At 41.5% G+C, this 18,841-nt stretch overlaps 1 protein-coding gene across 1 annotated transcript in view; it reads right to left on the bottom strand.

Annotated features, from left to right (window-relative positions):
- Positions 1-18,841, bottom strand: part of prkx (protein kinase X-linked) — a 59,021-nt gene that overhangs the window by 25,228 nt on the left and 14,952 nt on the right. The window contains exon 4 of the mRNA XM_085802355.1: positions 4,198-4,317. Coding sequence (XP_085658481.1) covers positions 4,198-4,317 — 120 coding nt within the window. The remainder of the gene's footprint in view (positions 1-4,197; positions 4,318-18,841) is intronic.

Consider the following 18,841-nt stretch of genomic DNA (forward strand, 5'->3'; position numbering starts at 1 on the left):
CCCCTCAAGGATCTCAATCTCTAATCACCGGCACGACGCTCCACTGAACTGAGGCGGTGGACGAGGACCAGCCGGAGAGCCAGGGGAGGTGAGGATACAGGAAAAAGGGGGTCAATTTCATATACATATGTCTACCTTTAAAGGGATAGTTCAACATTTTTGGCAAATTGCCCCATGTGTTCCTCTGATGTCCATATATGGTATATGGACAGGTTAGCACTAGATTAGCAGCAGCAGTTGTATAAAAAATGGCTAAAATCGTATCAGTATCTACCTCATTTGAGTGGCCACACCCCCAAATATGCAGCTGTCTCTAAATTAAAGCAGGTGCGTTATTCAAAATTATAAAATCGGAAAAGTGAAATACAGCAATCTGATTTGGTTGTTAAAGGGATAGTTCAACATTTTGTCAAATTGGCCCATTGCCATAATCCCTATAGTTGTAGCAGTAGGTTCGTTACCTTTAATTGTCGGTGCAAGCTGTTTTTAGAACGGTGGAGCAGAGCCGTGAGCTGCTCAGAGCTACACTACGGAGGCTCACTATGGGATTTCTTGGTTTCCCTCATTAAACTCATCAAATACACAATCCAACAACTCCAAAACGCTCTGGTGGACAAGTTGTGACCTGCACATTCACCACGCTATGAGATAATAACGGAAAGTTACGAGACTCTGGTTTGATTTATGGTGAAGGGCTCTACAGATGTCCTTACGTCAAAAACTACTCTCTAGTCTCTATGACACTTTGACTTTGTGGGTGACAGGACAAAGCATTTCCCCTCAAGGATCTCAATCTCTAATCACCGGCACGACGCTCCACTGAACTGAGGCGGTGGACGAGGACCAGCCGGAGAGCCAGGGGAGGTGAGGATACAGGAAAAAGGGGGTCAATTTCATTTTAATGCAGTCAATCGAAGCCGGGCCTGGGAATAGACACGCTTTGATTAAAGTTCCATCCTTCATTTGAAATACTTTTTGATGCAATAATTAACATGAAAGTGAGTGGAGGTGGGGGGGGGGAAGCAGGTCTTCGTCTGGGAGGTGAAACGGAAATGCAGCAGGCAGGTTTTCAGAGTGAGGGAAGTGCAGCACGGGGGGATGATTGGTTTCCATTAAGAGCAGAAATCTGGCCCTGGAGGCAGGATCACAGAGAGAAAAGCCATTCTTTCGCTCCCTCTCTCTCTTCCTTCCTCCCTCGGGGGGGGGGGCCGCGACCCTTCTCTCAATGTTTTCACAACTTGTGTGCTTCACTCCCCAGAGGACGACGATGATCTACCGCCGCAAACTTTTCAAAAAAAGCAAGCGGCCGCCACATCCGACGAAGACGACGAACAGCCGCGCATTGGTAATACATAACGACGGAGGGAGCTCCTTATCTGCGGGGGTCTTGGAGAGTCTGGTGATGTAATGAAAATGCCGGGAAAAGGTCAGATTCCTGCCACTAATCCAAAGCCACATAGCTTTTCCTACCAGGGCATAAAGAAGATGGATGTGGGGGGGGGTTGAGGGGAGACTGGGCTCACACACAGGTGACCTTTCAGGCGGGAGTGAAGGGAAGCTGCTCCGTATTCAGGAGTTATTGCAGCTGCCGCGATGTCCCGGAGTCACAATTACACGACTGTGCGGAAGGGGCTTTTAATTTAAAAAGACAGATAAAGCCGAGACGGACGACCACGTTAATGTCCAGACTGACCATCAGGACAAATACCGGTGGGACGCACAGAAGGAAAATCCATAAATTGTTGCCGTGCCTGTCAATCAGGGCGCCCGTCGCCCAGGTGAAGTTCAAAGCGAGGACACAGACTTCTTGGATTAAACGTGTACAGTTTTTGATATCCAGACAGTCTAACGGGACTTTGTGACATCACAAAGTTCAGGAAGTGCTGACAGCTCGTTTTACGATTCAATTTTTGAATATAGACCGGGTGCACTTCTCTGTGAACTGATCATATTGATACTTTTACAATGTTAACATACAACCTAGATAGATGGATATATACTTAATTCATTTCCTATATGTCTACCTTTAAAGGCATAGTTCGACATTTCAGCAAATTGGCCCATTGCCGTAATCCCTATAGTCTTAGCAGTAGGTTTGTTACCTTTATTTGTCGGTGCAAGCTGTTTTTAGAACGGCGAAGCAGAGCCGTGAGCTGCTCAGAGCTACGCTGCGGAGGCTCATTATGGGATTTCTTGGTTTCCCTCATCATCAAACTCATCAAATACACAATCCAACAACTCCACAACGCTCTGGTGGACAAGTTGTGAGCTGCACATTCACCACGCTATGAGATAATAACACAACGTTACCACACAGAGTTGTTTTAGAGGGAAATGCAGAGACTGTTGATGAAAAACTGTCCCTGAAGGCAACGTGCATCAGTGGTTTAGCATGAATTTCCCTCTAAAACAACTCTGTGTGGTAACGTTGTGTTATTATCTCATAGCGTGGTGAATGTGCAGGGCACAACTTGTCCACCAGAACGTTTTGGAGTTGTTGGATTGTGTATTTGATGAGTTTGATGAGGGAAACCAATAAAAATCCCATTAACCTCCGTAGCGTAGCTCTGAGCAGCTCACGGCTCTGCTCCGCCGTTCTAAAAAATAGCTTTCACCGACAAATAAAGGTAACAAACCTACTGCTATGACTATAGGGATTACGGCAATGGGCCAATTTGCCAAATGTTGAACTATCCCTTTAAAGGTAGACATACAGGCAATGAATTAAGTATATATCCATCCATCTAGGTTGTACGTTAACATTGTAAAAGTATCAAAATGATCAGTTCACAGAGAAGTGCATCCAGTCTATATAGCTTACACCGACAATTAAAGGTAACAAACCTACTGCTATGACTATAGGGATAACTAACTATTGAACTATCCCTTTAAGAGTACCAGATGCTACAGAACTGGCTCAACTGATAAGATATTACATGGGTCCCTGACACAAAGTCTGAATCAACATTAAAGTCAATCTGAACCTTTAGGGCAATTCTCTCTGAAGAATTCACTGTGGGACGTTAGAATAAAAACCCGGGTGCTTTCTTTCTATAAAAGGGATCAACGCCATTGTTCTTCATCTCCAACAATGATTCCCATTCACAGATTAATTTGTCGCAGCTCTGCAGTATCCAATAAGCACACAATGAATAGATTTAGCACACTGAGACAATAACAGCAACACGATTAATAGAATAATTCCTCTGCTCGGTGTACACAGGGCTCCTCCAGCGCTTCTTCTGCTCTCTCTTGCAGGGCTGTTATGGTGGATTGCATCACTATTATAGCTCAGGTGTTATTATTATGTCCACCCCCCGTGTTCGTGTGTGTGTGGATGATTGTTTAGAGAGATTATCATCAAGTTTTTCCAGTCGTGTCTGTGCTTCAAAGACTTTTTTTTCCCACCTGTGTGTGTGTGTGTGGCTGCGACATAAGGCTCCTCTCTGATCTCTCATACAGGACTAACTTCTCAGCAGCTTGTCGCCCTGCACCTTTACACTGCAAAAACTCAAATCTTACCAAGAATATTTGTCTTATTTCTAGTCAAAATGTAATTTCTAGTCAAAACAAATCTCATTATACTGAAAATAAGACTCATCATATTAAAAAGTAGCTTGTTTATAGACACTTTTTACTCCTTTAAAGCAGATTTTTACTTAAAATAAGTAGAAAAATCTGATAGTGGAACAAGTTTTTCTTCCTTATAACAAGCACAAAAAACTTGCTTTCACTATCAGATTTTTCTACTTATTCCAAGTGAAAATCTGCTTTAAAGGAGTAAAAAAGTGTCTAAAAACAAGCTACTTTTTATATGATGAGTCTTATTTTAAGTATAATTAGATTTGTTTTGACTAGAAATTACATTTTGACTAGAAATAAAACAAATATTCTTGGTAAGATATTTGAGTTTTTGCAGTGTAAAGGTAACAACTAGTCCTATTAAGAAGTCTTATTTCTAGTGAAAATTTGTTTGAAACAAGTGAAAATTATCTAAATTAGGTGATGAGTCTTATTTTAAGTGGAAAAGAGATTAGTTTTGACAAGAAATGAGACATTTTGACAAGAAATAAGACAAATATTCTTGTAAAGATTTTGGAAAGTTTTTGCAGTGTAACACAATGGGACCTTGGTGCTGCTGCTATGGAGGAGACTAGCGCCCCCCGGTGTTGCACTGTAACACACTGCACCACTTACCCAGCCAGCATTTCAAAGATGAGGATGCCCAAGGCCCACCAGTCCACCGCTCGGCCGTGACCTTTGCTTTGGATGACTTCGGGGGCCAGGTACTCGGGAGTGCCACACAGAGTCCAGGTCCTGGTGGTCAGACAGAGGCAGAAATATGTGCTTGAAATATATTAAAAAAAACTTTTCTTTTATTGTTTTATGTCTGGTTGCAGCTACTTTTCTCTTACTTTGGAATCCAGACAGATATTCCAATAAAAACACACTATTTTCTGACAGTTTTACACAAATGATGCACGGATAAGTCAAAAACATGATGTATTTCTAAACTAAAAGTTGCAGAATACTCAAATAACTTAATTAGGATGTGAATTATATGTGAAAAACAATTATTTAAACACATGTTGCTATTGCCTATTTCATTTTCACTTCAAAATAAATTATTTTAAAGGTCCCATTTTGTATCAAGTAATAATAAATAATATTTCCACTTAAAAATAAATTATTTTAAAGGTCCCATTTTGTATCAAGTAATAATAAATAATGAATAAATAATATTTCCACTTAAAAAAAAAATAATTTAAAGGTCCCATTTTGTATCAAGTAATAATAAATCATAAATAAATAATATTTCCATATCTTTTTGGATTATAACACAAGTCAAAGACGTCATGGAAAAAAATATCAAAGCCTTGCCCCTGAGCCATAAAATGAGCCGTTGGGACTTCCGTGACTTTGTGATGTCACAACAGGGCAACCACAGCCATGACCCGATTGTCAGCCAATCAGATGAGAGACTCTGAACCTCTGTTTGCCATTAATGGTGTTTGACCTGTTTTTTTTCTGACATTCCTTCATTTAAAATTCAACTCAATCATCAGAAAGTGGCTGATTAATTAAGCTAATGCTAACGTGTCGTCTTCTCTCTTACACGCAATGGCACTTCTCAAACAGGAAATCACAAAGATTAAAGGTCCCAGTCTCAAATGTCTGGTAGGACAGGTATTATTACTGTTGTCAAAACACGGCTGTCCTGTCCACATTAATATGTAATGCGGGGTGTCAAACTCATTTTAGTTCAGCGGAAACAAACAGCGCAATTCGATCTCAAGTGGGTCGGACAATTAAAATAATAGCACAATAACCTATACTGTAAATAACGAGAGCTACAAGCATAAGATGTTTACAGTTAATAACTATTCTTTTTTTAGTATATTTTTTGGCTTTAGAGACAGGGGGTGCCCAACTTTTTCATGAAATTTTACCACTTTTTTCTAGAATTTATTAAGTTTTTTGAAACATTTTTACCACTAAAAAGCAAAGACATTTTTACCCCTTTTTCTAGAATTTTTTAAAAAACTTTTTTTTTGAGAAATTGTACCACTTTTCTCTGGAAAATGTTTAACTTTTTTTTTTCTATCACTTTTTTTCTAGATTTTTTTTAAAAATATATATTTTTGAGAATTTTTACCACTTGTTCTAGAAATGTTTAAATGTTTTTAGAGAAATTGTACCACTTCTTTTCCAGAAATGTCTCTATAATATTTCCAAAAATTCACGCCATTGGCCCTAATTTGAACGTACAGTACATTGACTAAAAATGTAACATTCTTCAGTCTCAGAACAAATATTTGTGTATTTCTGGCATTTACTTAAAAATTTTGTCCAGTGGGGGTCCATGGTCTAATTCAGTGTTTTTCAACCTTTTTTGAGCCACGGCACACTTTGTTCATTAAAAAAATCCCGCGGCACACCACTAACCAAAAATGTTAGAAAATGACACAGTACAGCCTAATGCAGTAAATATAATACAAATTTTGTCTCTTACAGTGTAGTTAGTTTGTTCTGACTCAATAATGGTCACTGTGCAGGCTTCTGCCACTACACTCATTGACATAAAAAAAAAAGTCCTATTTTATTAGCCAACTCTGCCAGACAGTCACTATTACAGACACAGATGCTCAACAAAGCCTTTTTTTTTCTTTTTTAGCTGTCAATCAACTCATCGGAGCTTGTCAACACATGCACACTTCCACTCCTGCCTTCAGCCATATTTCACAGCAAACATGAGAGGACTTAAACTTATGCTGTGCACTCCCTGTGATAGAAAGTCAGAACAAACTCTGAGTGCAACCTGCAATGCGTGCTTCACTCTGCCTGGTCGCACATCTCGCGCTCTGGAGCACAGTGCGCGCAGCTGCAGCGCTTCAGATCGGTTCAGTTCTATTTTTCACGCGAGCCGCGAGCGAGAGCGCCGACTGTCAAGCTGGATAGACCAGGTCGTACCAGGCAGGAAGTCGGGCACAGAAAAGGCGAGAGAATCCGGTCAATTTTCAAAATAAAATAATTAAATGATGATTCATTAAGTTGTTGCTCGTCCGTCTATACATATTTGACCGTTGCGTCTGCACACGAGACACACACACATGTTTAAAATGACGTGTGTGTGTGTGTGTGTGTGTGTGTGTAAAACCGAGTGAATACGAATAAGGACGGTGCCCCTAAAATAAAAAGGAGGGGCTCTCAGCCGGCTCCCCCGTCACTCACCTGCAGCTGCACAGAGGAACAGAGGAGCAGAGGAGCGCTCCGCTGTTCTGGCGTGGATGAGCTGCAGCACAGCGGGAGCAGCGCGCGTGTGTTATACAAATATAAAACAAACAAAATGAGACTGGCCGGTCGGCACGAGCCTAGTCAAAGACACTCGATGGAGTGCTGAATCTCACTCTGTTAACTGTTATAATCGCCTATGAGCGTCGGTTATCGGTCTGAAAAACAAAAACAAAATGTGCATCACTAGTTTGGATCAATTAAGTTAAATTTGGTAATTTTCCACGGCACACCTGGCGAAAGCTCACGGCACACTAGTGTGCCGCGGCACAGTGGTTGAAAATCACTGGTCTAATTTGTGTCAATTTAGGGGTCCTTGATGTAAAAACCTTTGAGAACCACTGCAGTAAAGGGCCGCTTGATGAGAAAAATACATGAAATTTCAACAATATCATGCCTTTTCTGTCTTCTTTGTGATCGTCACTTGGCAAATTTATCCCACGGTCTGGACTGGACCCTCTGGCGGGCCGGTTTTGGCCCGTGGGCCGCATGTTTGACACCCCAGATCTAACGTGTAGACCTCTACTTCTGCTTCTCCGTTAAAACGTGAGCATCCTCCACTCTGACAGGTGAGAAGTTTTATCACCTCTGTGTTGATTCCCTGTGTGGAAGGAAGGACACTTGTCTTGTCGCGGTGGAAGACGACACCCGTGGGTAAAGCGATCCTGCCTGCGCCACCTGAACCGCCTCGTGTGTTAAGAAGAAGTGCAATGATACGACGAGCTGCTTGTTAAAGGGATAGTTCAACATTTTGGCAAATTGGCCCATTGCCATAATCCCTATAGTCATAGCAGTAGATTCGTTACCTTTAATTGTCGGTGCAAGCTGTTTTTAGAACGGAGGAGCGGAGCGGCGAGCTGCTCAGAGCTACGCTATGGAGGCTCATTATGGGATTTCTTGGTTTTCCTCATCAAACTCATCAAATACACAATCCAACAACTCCACAACGCTCTGGTGGAAAAGTTGTGAGCTGCACATTCACCACGCTATGAGATAATAACACAACGTTACCACACAGAGTTGTTTTAGAGGGAAATACATGCAAAACCCCTGATGCGCGTTGCCTTCAGGGACAGTTTTTCATCAAGCAGTCTCTGCATTTCCCTCTAAAACAACTCTGTGTGGTAACGTTGTGTTATTATCTCATAGCGTGGTGAATGTGCAGGTCACAACTTGTCCACGAAAACGTTTTGGAGTTGTTGGATTGTGTATTTGATGAGTTTGATGAGGGAAACCAAGAAATTCCTTTAGCCTCCATATAGCGTAGCTCTGAGCAGCTCGCCGCTCCGCTCCTCCGTTCTAAAAACAGCTTGCACCGACAATTAAAGGTAACGAATCTACTGCTATGACTATAGGGATTATGGCAATGGGCCAATTTGCCAAAATGTTGAACTATCCCTTTAAGGGTTGGACAGTAACGCCGGGTTCACACCGGACGCCGAAGCGCCGCGAAGCGGCGTGCTTGCGAAAATCGTGCGCGAGCCGCGTCCCTCCTGTTCACACCAGACGCCGATTTCTCCGCGACGGTCGACAAGCGCTCCTGCTCAGCTGTTCTTCATTCAGAGGTGTTTTTCCATCATGGGTAAGTAAATAACTTCATAAAAATTAATAGGCTACGCCATGTTTTTGTAAACAATAAGTTATACACTATGTGTGTGTGTGTGTGTGTGTGTGTGTGTCTCTGTCTCTCCCATGCGGGAGAGACAGAGACACACACACACACACACATACACAGAAAGAGAGCGTGTTTATGGTAGTAGACAGTAGTAGTGTGGATATAGAATTTAAATACACTTTTTTTTATCTACTCTTCACATTTATTAAATCTATTTTCTCTTCCTGTTTCCCAGTGCGAGTAGACAGAAGGAGAGCCCTTGCGTTGTACCTACTACTTCACAGGCGTCGCCAGAGAAGAAGATTGTGGGTCCACCCTATTAACCAAAAAAGACAACAACTTGGCGTGTTTCACCATCTTGTGGCGGAACTGTCCCTGGACAGAGATCGCCATGTTAAATACTTCAGAATGTCTGCTGAAAAGATGGATCACCTTCTTTCTTTGATTGGGCCTGATCTGAGCAAACAAACAACCAACTACCGCAAAGCTATCCAGCCAAAGCAACGACTTGCAGTGACACTGAGGTAAGATAACAAAGAAATAAGCATTTTCTGCACAGTGTTTAGTGTGTTTTTTTATTAACTGCAAAACCACTGCAAACTACAATATAAAAACTTAACTACAACACAACAAACAATATAATTTAACAAAATAATAACTTCTTCAATAAATGGCATCATAAAAAAATAGAAGTCATTGCAGTATAAAACAAAAAGGACTTATTCAGGCTATCACTTACATACTCAAAGTTGAGGTATTTTTTGGGGGAGGAGAGGTCTTCAACCTCTTCTAGCATGGACATGCTCCTCTTCACAACCCTTTTGTCGAACTTCTGACATAAATGTAAACATAAAAAATTCAACTATGAAACAAAGATTATTCAGGCTCTCACTGTCCTACTAAAAGTGGTGGTATGTTGTGGGGGAGGAGGGGTCTTGAAGCTCTTCTAGCATGGATGTTCTCTTCACACCTCTTTGTGGATCTGGAGGAGAGGTGTATTGTTGTCCCTGCTGTGGGTGGGACATTGGGGGTTGTGTTTGTTGTTGATATGTAGAGGGGGGTGAGTAGTGGCTTGGTTGATAATGGGATGTTGAATGATAAGAAGCTTGAAAAGTTGTTTGTGGCTGGGTTGCCTGCTGCCAAGGTAATGGGGTTGGTCTTGAAGGTTCTTCTTCTTCTTTTTCCAAGTCGGTGAGGTACTGCACTAGGTGTATTTGAGCACGTGCCTGGGAGCTACGGCGCAGTCTGTTTAATCTGGGGACAAGGCTGAGGGCAAAATAATACATTTCCTCCTCATCTTTGGGGACATGCGGCGGGACTGGTACTGGTTCAGCTGTCAGTAATTGCAGGAGTTGTTGCTCTGTTGGCCCTGCAGTAGTTGACCCTTGCCTTCTCTTTTTTCTGGCCTGTGATGTTTCAGTGTCAGCTCCTGATGACAAGGCCTGAACTCTGGGGTGTATTGGGGGGTTTGGAAGCTGGGTGGAGGTTTGTCCTCTGTCTGTTGGGTGTGGAGAGGAAGATGCAGACCTCAGTGTGGGAGTGGTTGGTGTTGCAGGCCTTGAAAGTAGTCCAGAGGGTCCAGCCTCATCTGTGCTTAGGTCTGTTGCTTCACTCACATCAACAGGCCGGAAAGTACTTTTAGAGCTTTAAAAAAAAGAGAAAAACCTTTTGTTATGAAATACAGGATAGAAACAAAATATTAAAAATAATAATTTGCAAAAATGATTATGAAAGTTCACAAGATCACATACATTTTGAAAAAAGAAATATTTCATTTATAAAAATAACTACTAACCTTCTGGGTTGCATATATGGAATCAAGAAGGACATAATACTGCTGTACTTCCAGTCCTTTGCACTGCCACCAGCGGACCCGCTCGCAGCAGTTTTGTTTTTATTCTTGACAAAATTGTCCCGTAACTGCTTCCATCTCCTTTTGCATTCATCAACTGTGACACAGTAACATACATGAATTAATAAGAAAAAATACAATAACCTTTTTCCCTATTAATTAGTTATATTACAACACAATTATGATAATTATATTACTAAATACTGTTAATATTACTGTTTATTAATTTAGATACATTTTTTTCTATTCCCACAGATTCCTTGGTACAGGGGAAACCTTTTCAAGTCTGGCTTTCCAGTATAGGTTGGGAAAGAGCACCGTGTCCACCTCCGTGCACATGACCTGCCGGGCAATAGAGAGGCAGATGATGGCCAAGCAGTTTCCCAGGCCCACAGAGCAGATGTGGAGGGACATCGCCTCTGCATTCTGGACTCGGTGGAATTTTCCAAACTGCCTTGGGGCCATCGACGGGAAACACATAAACATCACAGCACCACCAAAATCAGGAAGTCAGTACTTCAATTATAAAAAAACATTTTCCATTGTTCTGCTGGCACTGGTGGATGCCAACTACCGATTCATTAACGTCCAGGTGGGAGACTATGGACGGGCAAGTGATGGAGGAGTCTACAGTGGATCGGACCTTGGAATTTGCATGGAAAACAAAACGCTGCATGTTCCTGATGACTGTCCTCTGCCAGGAGCAGGCCAACAAGTGCCAGTACCGTACACCATGGTGGGGGACGCTGCCTTCCCTCTGAAGAGGTACTTAATGAGGCCATTCCCTGGACAACACCTTGGGCGGTGGAAAAAGTTATTCAACTACAGACTGTCCAGGGCCAGGATGGTGGTGGAATGTGCTTTTGGCATTCTGGCAGCACGGTGGAGAGTTCTCTACACACGGATAACAATGGCACCAGAGAATGTGGATGCTGTTGTTATGGCTGTTTGCATCCTGCACAACTACCTCCTCAACGCAGTGGACAACCAGAGGTTGTTGGAGGAGGCAGAACAGCGAGGGGAGCACCTCCAGGATGCCAGGAACATGGGTGGCAACAGAGGATGCAGGGATGCGTACGATACAAGGGAAAAATTCTGCGCATTTTTCCTCTCTCCTGAGGGCAGTGTGCCCTGGCAGGATCGTATGCTCTAAGTGCAATGCTGAGCCACAGCTAGAGGGACTTTGATTTGAGGGGAGATACATACACATTATTTTGGCCTTTATTTTGCTGTGCTGTGTTTTTGCTGTATATGCTTGAAATAAATGTGAAAGAAAATCGATTTATTTGTCATTATTTCATGGACTCTGACTGCTTTTTAAATCTGTGGGTTATTATAAGCCAAATGTGTTAATAGATAGATATTAACATTACTATGTGAGGAATTTATTGCCCAGACTTAATAGGTATAAAAACCACAACATGAAATACATAAAAATACTGCATGTCTCTTCCAAATGAGTTTGTTGTTATTCTAGTGGATTATGAGGGCTAAATAAAAGTTAAAAAAATCGTTTTAAAACAGTAGAGCTTTATTTACAAACTTATCATGATACTTGTATTTTTTCTATCTAAAAATACAGTCAGAAAATGTGATTTCACAATATGTAGGCTATATTATAATTTTTGGCTCTTATATGCTTTAGAAACAGCACTTAATGACTATTCAAGAACTTGTACTTTTGGACATGAAACTGGAGGAGGGAGAGAAAATGGCTGCTGAGGACACTTTTCCTTGGAACAGGTAATGGGGGATGGATGGTGGAGAAAATGGCTGAGGGACCCTGGTGGCCCCTGCAGACTAGGCTACTGAAGCAGGATTACATTTGGTCACACAGTGTGGAATATGTAGACTATTATTTAATTAATAGAGGCTATATAATTAAAAATCTATGGACAATTGATTTTGCACAGAACTTGTGAGACATCTTTTGAGACAGTAGGCTATACTTACTCGTAGATCCAATGGCTGTTGCTACAGCCTCCCAACACTTGTCTTTTTTTATGTTGTCCTTATAAAATAGGTGCTGTGGGTCGTACAGCTCCCTGTACTTCTCGACCTCCAAAATCAATTTCACGTCGTCCATCGTCTCTCTCGCTCTTCTCCCTGTTGTTTGTGTGTTTAGACACCCCAAACCCCACCCCCCGCCCCGTTGACAGCCCACTCCGTTGCTGTGTGTCTGTCAGTGTGTGTTTGTTTGTGTGTGTGTGTGTGTGTGTGTGTGTGTGTGCGTGTTTGTTTGTTTGTTTGTTTGTTTGTGTGCTTGTGTTTTGTTTTGTTTTTGTTTAGTTTTCATCTCCGATCTCGCTACTCTGTTTACATACACAAATATGATCAAATTTGTCAATCGCGGTATTTTATTTTGAAAATCGCTTTTATTTTGAAAATTGACCGGATTCTCTCGTGTTTCTTTGTGTGACTTCCTGCCAGAATTGACGCGGTCGGCCGCGGCTCGCGCACAAAATAGAGCAGACGCCGAAACCGGCGCTCCACGGCGCGAGCCGACCGCGGAGGACCGCGACGCTCCGCGTCTAGTCTGAACTACAACACCAGTTAACGAGGGCGCCGAATGGAAGCGGACTCCGCTCCGCGGCTATTCGCGGCGCTTCGGCGTCCGGTGTGAACCCGGCGTAAAGTGGCGTGCGGGAATCGTTTGATTGACGCTCTGCATGTGGAACAAACACGCACGCTTGTTTCCCTCTGAAAGCCACTTGTACTCTGATGAAGAGCACTTGGCCCCGCGCCAGCCTGTCACCGATATCACCTGCATGATGAGATGACCCCCCCCCCCCCCACCCCACCCCCTCCCTTCCTTTTTTTTTGGTCCGGTAGCCCTGGCAACGGTGATTTGCATGGAAATGATGGTGGGGAATAGAGGCTGGGAGGCGTGGCCACGGAGGGAGCAAGAGTAGAGTAGACACATGTGTGTTAGTGTTGAAAGGTGCTGATGGCCGTGTCTGCCAGCAGGGGGCACTGTGGCAGCATGTGCAGACCCTTATGTGTGTGTGTGTGTGTGTGTGTGTGTGTGTGTGTGTGTGTGTGTGATGACACTCCATCACACCCCGAACATGGAGAGAGAGCACGAGCGAGCTGGTGGCAATGAGGCGGTTGTCTTTCCCATCCCCGGCAATTCAGCTGCCCTCCATTTATATAAGTGGGTCACTTGCACATCACAGAGGTATCTATCTATCTATCTATCTATCTATCTATCTATCTATCTATCTATCTATCTATCTATCTATCTATCTATCTATCTATCTATCTATCTATCTATCGACTCCCCATCTGCTCTGCTCGGCCCCGTCGGAGGGAAAATGTAATCTTACTCCATTATGTTTACATGTCAGCGGGGGTCAACGCAGAAACACTGCAGTCTTTACGACAACAGTGCATCTTTCCACTTCTGCAGCGGTTGCAGAGAGAGAAAGAAAGAGAGGAAAGAGGGAGAGAAAGAGGGAGAGAAAGAAGGATAGAGGGCCCCCCGAATCTCTGCGGATCAGATTCAGAGTAGCTGACATCAGTCGAGGGGGGAAGTTTGTCCTTCGGTGGCGCCGCCGCCGCCGCCGGAGTTGGGAGGATTCCCTCCGATCCTCAGAGGACGGGATAAGACTTTCAAGGACATTGAACTCACACACACACACACACACAGACACACACACACACACACACACACACACACACACACACACACACACACAGGGAAGATGGTTCCTCATCACTCAAATGCTGTTTTTGTCTACTAGTCTACTACTTCCTGAATCGATTCACAGGGTCCAAAGCTATAACACAATGCTACAATGCTATAAATTGTTCTACAATGCACTGCAAAAACTCAAAATCTTTCCAAGATTATTTGTCTTATTTCTTGTCAAAATGTCTCATTTCTAGTGAAAACTAATCTCTTTTCGCTCAAAATAAGACTCATCACCTAAAAATTTACTTGTTTTTAGATCATTTTCACTTGTTTCAAACTAATTTTCACTTGTAATAAGTAGAAAAATCTGCCAGTGAAAGCAGGTTTTTTGTGTTTGTAATAAGAAAGAAAAACTTGCTTTCACTGGCAGATTTTTCTATTTATTTCAAGTGAAAATATCCTTGAAGGAAGTAAAAAAGTGTCTAAAAACAAGCTACTTTTTATTTGATGAGTCTTATTTTAAGTAAAATGAGATTTGTTTCGACTAGAAATAAGACAAATATTCTTGGTGAGATTTTGAGTTTTTGCAGTGTAGGGTTGCAAAATTCCAGAAATTTTAAAAGTTGGAAACTTTCCATGGGAATTAACGGGAATATATGGGAATAAACGGGAAAAAAAACAATGAAATTTACAAAATTGAAGGTAGGCCCATAACAGGGAACTTAAATATAGTTGGGGAAAATATATTGTAGCATACTCTTGGTTAAAACAACCAGATTTAATCCAATATAGTAAGTAATATTTTACTCACCATTCATGTTTTTGTTGTTCAGTAAAATAATTGATTGTTCATACAAGAATTAAAACTTGATAAAGTTCTACTCACAAATAAATCTGTTGAAATGTCATGTTTTTTTAATTGTATTATTTTGCATGGATGTCTTATGTTTGGATATGATACAGTTAATTAATTCCCATAAATTCCCAATAATCCCCATAAATTCCCATAATTCCCATGGAAAGTTTCCAATTTGGAATATTTCCAAAACTCCCCATCTTAACTTCCCATGGAAAGCTTCTGTAAATGTACTGCCCCTTTGCAATATATTCTACAACCTGGTGCATTATTAAAAAGTCTTACTAGTTTTTTTACTGCCACTTTATGCACCTGAGTGGAAAATTTCATTCTTTTCCTGTAAAAGCAATTTTTTAAAATGCCACTAAATGAACCTTGAGAACATTGCTTATTACTCAGTATAACTAACGGTTAAGACATGCAAGTCAAGACATAAAAATCTAATAGCTACACTGTGTGAACAGCTTCTTTTCTACATCTTACATATAGATTTGCTTTTTTTTCCTACACAATTCACTTAATCGCGTTTAAATTCAAAATGTCAGGTCTTAGTCATATTAGTATTCAGCCTGCTGTCTGCTGGTTTTAGCTCTTTATCTGTTCGCTTCACTCCTCTGCACAGTGCTCACCTGTACGCTATTTTAATGTACAGACATGTCCGTGTTTTTCTTTTTCCCTTCCAGACTGCCTATTAATTCATACTCACTGCCGAGCTTCCAAAATCAGCGAAAGGCCGAGCTGTGATTTAAAGATAGAAGCCAATACTGGAGACTGTGTCTTTTATAGGTGCTTTTTCAGACAAAACTCAAACAAACAAAACCCATATGGCTGGTTTTTGATTTTATAACTGTGACATTGTCTGATAAAATGCCGTATATTGTCTCTAGATCACAACCTCCATCTGGGATCCACAAAAGTTTAGCTTAGCTTTGGTTTACTTTCAGCTCTCCCTGCTCGGTGTATTTTATGTGTATAGGCCTAGTTCTTCCTCTGCCTCCTTTAGTAAAAGTGACAGTAAAAAGCGAAAGTAGTTTACACCGAGTCTTGCCTCTGTAATGGAGGTGAGGCTCTTGGAACCAGAGCCCATCATCGCTCCATTGACCAGTGTGAGAAGAACTACCATCACTCAGTCAGTCAGTGACATGTGTGATTATGGAGCTGCGGCCCTGCTGCTGTGCTCCAGCTAAAAGGTCATTATGGTTGTTGTTAAGTTGTCAGCGTTGCTTGTTTACGATAAATGATTTTGATGTGAAAACTCCAACAGCAGCCGACCAATAGGGTAACTTTATCACTCAGTCACACAGTGAGTGAACATACACATACACATCTATTTAGTTAGTGTTCAAGCATCACTGATGTGAAAATATTAATCTAAAAGTCAGTGTTATATTCCTACAGACTGAGCTGGGGTGACTTTAGCTTGCTACCATCACGTTGTTAGTATTAACGAGCTAAAGTTATTCCAAACAAGCTAGTATTAGCATCAACAAGCCAACTCGTGTTAGCCTAAACTGGCTAGAGTTAGCCTACACAAGCTAATGTTATTCTGAACAAGCTGATGTTAGCCAACTAAGCTAGCTTAGCTTAAACAAGCCAACATTAGACTGAGCTGGGGTGACTTTAGCTTGCTACCATCACTTTGTTAGCGCTAATGAGCTAAAGTGATTCCAAACAAGCTAGTTTTACTCTAAACAAGCTAGTTTTACTCTAAACAAGCTAGCATTAGCATAGCAGTAAACGCTTCTTCTAAAGGGATGTCAATGCGCCAGATAGCCTATGTGGAAGTTGGTATGAAATTTCACAATTGATAAAACAAAAGCTGCTGCTAACACAGTAAGCTATGCACAAACCTACCATCACTTCGTTAGCGTTAACAAGCTAAAGTTATTCTAAACAAGCTAGTTTTACGCTAAACAAGCTAGCATTAGCATAGCAGCTTCTTCTAAAGGGATGTCAATACACCAGTTAGCCTGGAAGTTGGTACGGAATTTCACAATTGATAAAACAAAAGCTGCTGCTCACATAGTAAGCTAACACACATGCACAAACCTATACATCACTTGTATAGGTATTTAAACAACAGCTTGCTACCATCACTTTGTTAGCGCTAACGAGCTAAAGTGATTCTAAACAAGCTAGTTTTACTCTAAACAAGCTAGCATTAGCATAGCAGTAAAAGCTTCTTCTAAAGGGATGCCAATACACCAGATAGCCTATGTGGAAGTTGGTATGAAATTTCACAATTGATAAAACAAAAGCTGCTGCTAACACAGTAAGCTATGCACAAACCTACCATCACTTCGTCAGCGTTACGAGCTAAAGTTATTCCAAACAAGCTAGTTTTACTCTAAACAAGCTAGCATTAGCATAGCAGTAAAAGCTTCTTCTAAAGGGATGCCAATACGCCAGATAGCCTATGTGGAAGTTGTTATAACCTAAAAGTTGTAATTTCACAATTGATAAAACAAAAGCTGCTGCTAACACAGTAAGCTAACACACATGCACAAACCTACCATCACTTTGTTAGCGTTAACGAGCTAAAGTGATTCCAAACAAGCTAGTTTTACTCTATAAACAAGCTAGCATTAGCATTAACGAGCCAACTCATGTTAGCCTAAACTGGCTAGAATTGACCTAAACAAGCTAATGTTATTCTGAACAAGCTGTTGTTAGCCAAGTAAGCTAGCTTTAGCTTAAACAAGCCAATATTAGCCTTTGTGAACATTGTGTGGCGCCGATTTAAATGATTTTGATGTGAAAACTCCAACAGCAGCCGACCAATGGAGTAACCTCATTACTCAGTCAGTCATTAATAAAAAAATGGCTGAAAAATAGCTAATGAATTGTAGCTGTGGCCTGAAACTGATGCTAAGCTACATCTCAGCGCAGGTAGCTGAGCCTGTCCTGTGGGTTGTAATGTACAGTAGGAGATCAGACGTACAGAGTGCAGTGACAGCTGCTCTGTCATTCACTTTCTACTGACAATCAATCACGCATCAAACACCGAGAGCTGTGTGAGCCGAGTATTCCCAATTGGCATTCAGCAGCCACACACTCACAAACACACTCGCCGAGTCGGGAGGAAGCTGCATGAGGATGCTACACACGAAGAAAAATTATATAACTGTGCTGTCAATGAATCTGCTCGGTGTATAAAATGATTTTCCTCTCACAGAGCAGTGCATGGAGTAAAAAATAGTATGCAAAGCAACTCTAAAAGAGCTCCGGCTTCATATCTTTCTACGCTTGTTCACTGTCAGAATTGATTTTATTAAAATGGAGAATCTCTCTTATAACAAGTGTCCTGCCACGTTTCAAATAAAGAAAAAAACTTTTATGTAATGTAATGTCTCTGTGTGAAAGACAAATAACCACCACTTTAAGGAGGTATTTCATAAATGAAGTATAGATTATCTGTAAAGCATGCCATATATATCATATATTTTTATCTATGACCCAATTGCTCTGAAACAGAAGACAACAGCTCAGAGTATGACTGAAACCAAAGAGGCATTAGATTTAATTAATTTAAAGGTCCCACATATTATGTTAACTTTAATCATAAAGCACTTTAGTGCTTAGTCCACTGAGATATGCACAACATCTATATTAACATTTTTTGACCTAAAATGAGCCATCAGGACTTCCTCAACCTTGCAGGACTTGGTTGGTTTTGTTTTTCGACCACTTCGACACTCACATCTGTATAAATTACATTGTCTGTTAACACTCCTGTTGTCTTTCTGGGTCAAATTGGCCCCATTGTTCCCTTCCTCCACCCTTCCTTCTTTCCTTCCTTCTTTACACAATCCTTTTCCCCTTCCTTCCTTCCTACCTTCCTTCCTTCCTTCCTTCGTCCTTACTTCTTCTCCCTTCCTCTTTTGATCCAATTGACCCTCCATTTTTCTTTCCTTCCTTTTTCCCTTCCTTCTTTCTTTCCCTTTGTCCTTTCTTCCTTCCTTCCTTCCTCTTTTGATCCAACTGACCCTCCATCTTTCTTTCCTTCCCTTTTCCCTTCCTTCTTTCTTTCCCTTTGTCCTTTCTTCCTTCCTTCCTTCCTCGTTTGATCCAATTGACCCTCCATCTTTCTTT

Source organism: Trachurus japonicus, chromosome 2 (assembly GCF_045865225.1).
Source record: "Trachurus japonicus isolate A0001 chromosome 2, Traja_1.0".
Taxonomy (NCBI): domain Eukaryota; kingdom Metazoa; phylum Chordata; class Actinopteri; order Carangiformes; family Carangidae; genus Trachurus; species Trachurus japonicus.